The 6,000-nt window shown below is 38.1% G+C and overlaps 1 protein-coding gene across 5 annotated transcripts in view; it reads right to left on the reverse strand.

Annotated features, from left to right (window-relative positions):
* Positions 1-2,807, reverse strand: part of ATAD2 (ATPase family AAA domain containing 2) — a 51,286-nt gene extending 48,479 nt beyond the window's left edge. For all 5 annotated transcript variants that reach the window (XR_004972531.1, XM_036338615.1, XM_036338616.1 and 2 more), the window contains exons 1-2: positions 2,628-2,807; positions 1,301-1,350 (exon numbers count right to left, since the gene is read on the reverse strand). Coding sequence is in view for 4 of the 5 variants with exons in the window: in XM_036338615.1 (XP_036194508.1) it covers positions 1,301-1,350; positions 2,628-2,671 (94 nt within the window). In the remaining variant the exon portion in view is untranslated. The remainder of the gene's footprint in view (positions 1-1,300; positions 1,351-2,627) is intronic.
* Positions 2,808-6,000: the final 3,193 nt, after the last annotated feature.

Raw genomic sequence — 6,000 nt, forward strand, 5'->3', positions numbered from 1 at the left:
AAAAAGCTAAACTTATAGCAAGAGACAAAAATGCTGGTTGCCAAGGGCTGGAGGGTAAAGGTTAAAGAGAGATGTTGGTCAAAGAGTACAAATTTCTAGCTATGAGTAAGTTCTGAGGATCTACAGCAGTGTGATTATAGTTAATGATACTGTATTACATACTTGATAGTTGCTAAGAGAGTAGATCTTAAATATTCTCACCACAAAAAAGAAATAGTAATCATGTGACAAGAAGCAGGTGTCAGCTAAGCTATTTTAGTAATCATTTTGCAATATATGAGTATCAAATCAATATTCCTTGAACACTTTAAACTTATACAACATTTTATGTCAATTATATCACAATAAAACTGGTGGGGTGGGGGGATGGAGCAGGAAAAATTGTGGCATCTATAATAATAAAAGCATAATATGCTAATTAGACCGGACGACCTTGTGGATGAAGCTGGGGCTGTGAGGGAAGCCCAGGTCCTGGGTGCCTGCCAGCGGCTGGAGGGAAGCCCGTGCCAGCAGCCGGGAAAGGAAGGCCTACTCTTGCATGAATTTTGTGCATCGGGCCTCTAATATGTATATAATGGAGTACTGCTCAGCAATAAAAGGCAACAACATAGATGATTCTCAAAGTAATTATGCTGCGTAGCCAGACCATAAAAGAATGCCTACTGTATAATTCTACTTATAGAATTATAAAATTATAAGTAGAGTATGCTAGAAAATGCAAATGAATCGATAGTGACAAAAAGCAGATTGGTGGTTGCTCAGGAACTTTGGGGGATAGAGGGCATGGAGAAGGTTGGGGGGTCAGGAGGGATAGTAAAGGGACCTGAGGAAATCTGGGGCTGGGGGGGGGGGGGGGGTGATGATTACCTTCACTGCTCTTCACTACCTTATTGTGGTGATGTCACGGCATATACTTTTGTCAAAATCAAACAAACTGTATACTTTAAATAAGGGAAGTTTATTGTATGTACTACAATGTACCTAATAAACAAAACATTATGTTTTTTTAACATTCAAAATGCCTTTAGTCCTGGCCAGTGTTGCCCAATAATTAGAGAGTTGGCCTTCACTCAAGGATCTCAGGTTCAATTCCTGGTCAAGGGCACATAACTGGGTTGTTCCCTGGCCCTGGTTGGGGTGAGTGCGGGAGGCAACTGATCAATGTGTCCCTTTCACACTGATGTTTTCCTCTCTCTTTCTCTCCCCCTCCCTCCATTTCTCCCACTCAATCTAAATTCAATGTAAAAGTATCTTAGGGTGAGAATTAACAACATCAAAAAATGCCTTTAACATTACTTACCTTCTTTGCACTCTTCTTTTTTTTTATCAGCCTGCTGTCTGGCCAACTGCCTATTGAAAAAAATTAAATGATTCAAAATAATTGACATGATTTGAAATCCTGTATCATAATATACGAAGTAGGACAAAAATTTGAATCAGCTTGGAGAGTAAGTAACTGTAGATACATAAAAACCTACAAACACTAAAAAATAGCTTGAGAATATTTATGCATACATAAATTACTAGAGGCCCGGTGCATGAATTTGTGCACTAGTAGGGTCCCTTGGCCTGCAGGATTGGGCCAAAACTGGCTCTCCAACATCCCGTGAGGGGCCCCAGATTGCAAGAGGGTGCAGGCCAGGCTGAGGGACCCCACTAGTGCACGATCGGGGCCAGGGAGGGATGCAGGAGGTTGGCCAGCTGGGGCAGGGCCGTGGGAGGGCTACAGGGTATATCCAGCCTGTTTCGCTCAGTCCCCATTGGCTGGACCCCAGCAGCAAGCTGACCTATCGGTTGGAGTGTCTGCCCCCTGGTGGTCAGTGCACATCATAGCGAGTGGTTGAGTGGCCTTAGCATATCATTAGCATATTATGTTTTGATTGGTGAATAGATGACCAGACACTTAGCATATTAGGCTTTTATTATATAGGATGGCTAAACAAAGTCTGAGAAACCTGTTGTGAAACAGGCTCATAGAGACTTTTCTCATAAAAAGGGCCCCTCCTTCCATACTATGTAGGTCTACTTTTATAAACTAGGTTCCAACTAGATCAGGGGTGGGCAAACTTTTTGACTTGAGGGCCACAATGGGTTCTTAAACTGGACCGGAGGGCCGCAACAAAAACATGGATGGAGTGTTTGTGTGAACTAATATAAATTCAAAGTAAACATCATTACATAAAAGGGTACGGTCTTTTTTTCAATAGTTTTATTCATTTCAAACGGGCCGCATCCGGCCCGCAGGCTGTAGTTTGCCCACGGCTGAACTAGATACTAAGGACACAATGACTGAAGGGGTGTTTTACTTTTCCTTTCCTTTTTGCCTACTGAGGAAGGGAAGCACTTTTCTCCTTATAGCAGTTGGTAAGCTGTTTAGTAAATATTTTAGGCTCGTTTGCCTGATAGTCTCTATCACAAACATTCACACGACTCTAACTTTGAAGCAGGAAAGCAGTCATAAACAGAATGAATGGGCTTGGGTGTATTTCAATAAAACTATTTATAAATGACATTTTATAACCCTGGAATCTTGATGAGCAGTCAAGAATACACTTAAAAATTAAATGCAAATCCTAAAATATTACTTTAAAACTAATCTGAATTAGCATTTGAAAAACTTGTATTACCTTGTAAAATGCCTGCCATTAGCATGTTTCTCCGTTACTTCCATATTCTTATCAAAACTAGAATCTGAAGAATTCTGTGCATTTTTTCTCAAAGTCCTTAAAACACGTTTCCGGTGGTAGGTTTCAACTTCCTTAACTGAAGACCCATCCTTCAAGAAAAATTAAGAAGGCCAACTAAGTTTTTCTTTAGTCAAAACTCCCAAGTTAAACTACTCCAAGAGTGTTCTCTGATTACAAGTTTGTACAACTGCTTTTTGTGCAGAATCATTTTGTATCTTCCCAACAGTATCTAGAATTATTTTATGATATCAGCAATGTCTATGAAATGGCTAATGTAAGACACTGATTTTTAAAAATATATATTTTTATTGATTTCACAGAGGGAGGTGAGAGAGATAGAAACATCAATGATGAGAGAGAACCATTGATCAGCTGCCTCCTGCACGCCCCTACTGGCGATCAAGAATCCACAGGCCGACGCTCTCTCCACTGAGCCAAACCGGCTATGGCAAGACTTATTGATTATTGAGATTTATAGTTCTATTTCACAGCAAGTAGTTTAGACAGAAGTTTTCCATCACTAAAAAAAAAGTTGTGACAGTTCATAACAATAAGTACTCCTTTTTTTAAGGCTACAGAAATTAGAAAGATACACACACACCACTGTCTGTCATGCAATCACTGAAAGCAATCTTAAAATAACTAGGCTCTCAGAATTATAACTGTGGCTTGAAAGACAAAAAGGAGTTACCTATTTCTCCCAGATAATGCAACAGCTTGAACTCAAAGGCTGCTTAGGTATATTAATCTATTGTAAAAATCAGAGCTTTATGTAACTATTTTTTGCACAATAGACTTCGTGAGCTACAGAGCTTCTATCATAAACTATTCAAAAGTTCATACGCACCTCATGTATAAAGGATACTTTTACATTAGAAGGCAAAAGTACCTAACAACTCTACAATTTAATTAAAGGCCTGGTGCACGGATTCGTGCACTGGTGGGATCCCTTGGCATAGCCTCGGGGACCGGGCCAAAACCAGCAGTCCAACGCCACCTGCCACTCCTGCCTGCTACTTCTGCTCATCCCAGCTCCACTGCTGCTTGGTAGGCTCACTGCCGCTCCACTGTGGTCTCTGGGCTGTGGTGGCCAGCCATGAGCCCTGCATCTGGTGCCTATTGGTCAGCTGAGCGGCACTCCTGCTGTGGGAGCGCACTGACCACCAGGAGGCAGCTCCTGCGTTGAGCGTCTGCCCCCTTGTGGTCAGTGCAAATCATAGCGACCAGTCAACCAGTTGTTTGGTCACTTAGGCTTTTATATTTATAGACAGATGCCTTACTACTCTGAAAATTGATAAGGTTAGAAAACCAGGAAGTGTCTAAAAAATAATTAATTAATCCTCCCTGCCCCCACTGGCTTTACCCAACTATTTCATTTTATTGAGACATTTTGTCATTTGATTTTGTTTTGGGCAGAATATTGTTTCACAAGATAAAGATTATGTATACCACAAGGATTTGTGTAAGAACTGGGAAAATATTTAATAAAATACTAAGTGATGTGTATGATTTGTTAGCACTTTTATGATACATGGGTGGGCAAAAGTAGGTTTACAGTTATAATACAAATAAATTATTTAATAATTAATAAATAATAAACTGTTTTGTGTACTCCAACTGTAAACCTACTTTTGCCCATCCCTATATTTAAGGATGTTTGAAAAAAAAGATACCTACACTTTTAGGTAAGTGTACTATTTTTAAAACAAACACCTACATCTTCATGGGTGTAAGGTAACGTAAGACTTTCCAAGGAAAATTTGAAGAGACTATTTCCAGATTCTCAACTTCCACAGGTACTTTTTCTTAAAACTGATTTGCTTGAGAAGGGCAACCTTAACTAACAAGGCACCCTCTTTCATTTACCCAGAGTCCTCTCTCTCCCTCACTTTGAATCTTACTACTGTGGAGTGCATTATAAACCTTCACAAAGCCAAACAAAGAAAAACACTAGAGTAGGTGTTAAGTAATTGAATGACTAAACTAGGCAACAAAATCATCACCTGTGTTAAGTGGTTTCCAATTCTTTGCTTTCAACAAAATTGAAGACCTAAAAAAGCTAAGAGACCACTAAAAATAAATTTTGGCAAATGATTTTTGGCATAAAAGCCAGAAAAACTGAATGACACTGCTAAACAAATCTTCTTTCATTACATTCTACTTATTTATATGAATGTTTTCAGTGCTTAAAATTATAAAAACAATGGAACTGATGTCAAACACTGTCTATAGCAATAAAATTTATCTACAGATACATGAATTGGGAAATCTTACTTCCCATGCTTAATCATATTAACCAAAATGTTTATGATGTTTTTTCAGGTGAATATTAATTATAATTCAATACACAAAAATTTTATATCAGAGCCTTGTGAGCTTAGAAAAGTAGGAAAAAATTTCAAATTTTGTTTTACAAATACACAAACGAATTTAAAGCATAAAAATATATCAAGATAAAATGCTGTGGATTAAGTGGATTGGAAATGCAAATTAAAAGAGGGGAGAAGAATAAAGGTAAAAATTTCTGACTGCTTAGAAAGCTTATTCATGTATTATTTTAATGTTCTAAGACAGGTATCAAATAACTATGGTTTTTAGATTCCAGTGGATACTTGTAATAGTTTTATTTTTTAATGACATTAAAAGATGATAGAAATGATCTCCTTTGTAACTATTTAAACCAACTGAGGTGGGAGAAATTTAGCAGCTTAAAAATGTACAATAGAATATAGCCCTACCTGATTTGGCTCAGTGGATAGAGCCTCCACCTGCAGACTGAAGGGTCCCAGGTTAGATGCCGGTCAAGGGCACATGCCAGATTGTGGGCTCCATCCCCAGTAGGGGGCGTGCAGGAGGCAACTGATCAATGATTCTCATCACTGATATTTCTCTCTCTCTCCCCCTCTCCCTTCCTCTCTGAAATCAATAAAAATTTTAAAAAATGTATAATAGAATATAGAGCTAAATTTTTTTGAAACTCAGAAGAAAACAGTAAAAGAAGCATTTTTTGTGTGACAATATTTATAATTCATAGAGACAGAACATAGAATGGTGGTTACCAGAGGCTGGGAGGAAGGAAGAATGATGAGTTAATGTTTAATTGGTACAGAGTTTTTGAAGATGAAAAAATTCTGGAGATGGATAGTGTGGTGATGGTTGCAGAACAATGTGACTGTACTAATACTATAAGCTGTACATTAAAAAAATGGTTAAAATGGTAAATTTTATGTATCTGTATTTTAACAAAAAAGAAAGTAAATGTCACCATATTCCTAGGGATAATAAAATAAATGTTTCCATAGGAAAAGACATT

The sequence above is a fragment of the Myotis myotis genome, unplaced genomic scaffold (assembly GCF_014108235.1).
Source record: "Myotis myotis isolate mMyoMyo1 unplaced genomic scaffold, mMyoMyo1.p scaffold_m19_p_16, whole genome shotgun sequence".
Taxonomy (NCBI): Eukaryota; Metazoa; Chordata; class Mammalia; order Chiroptera; family Vespertilionidae; genus Myotis; species Myotis myotis.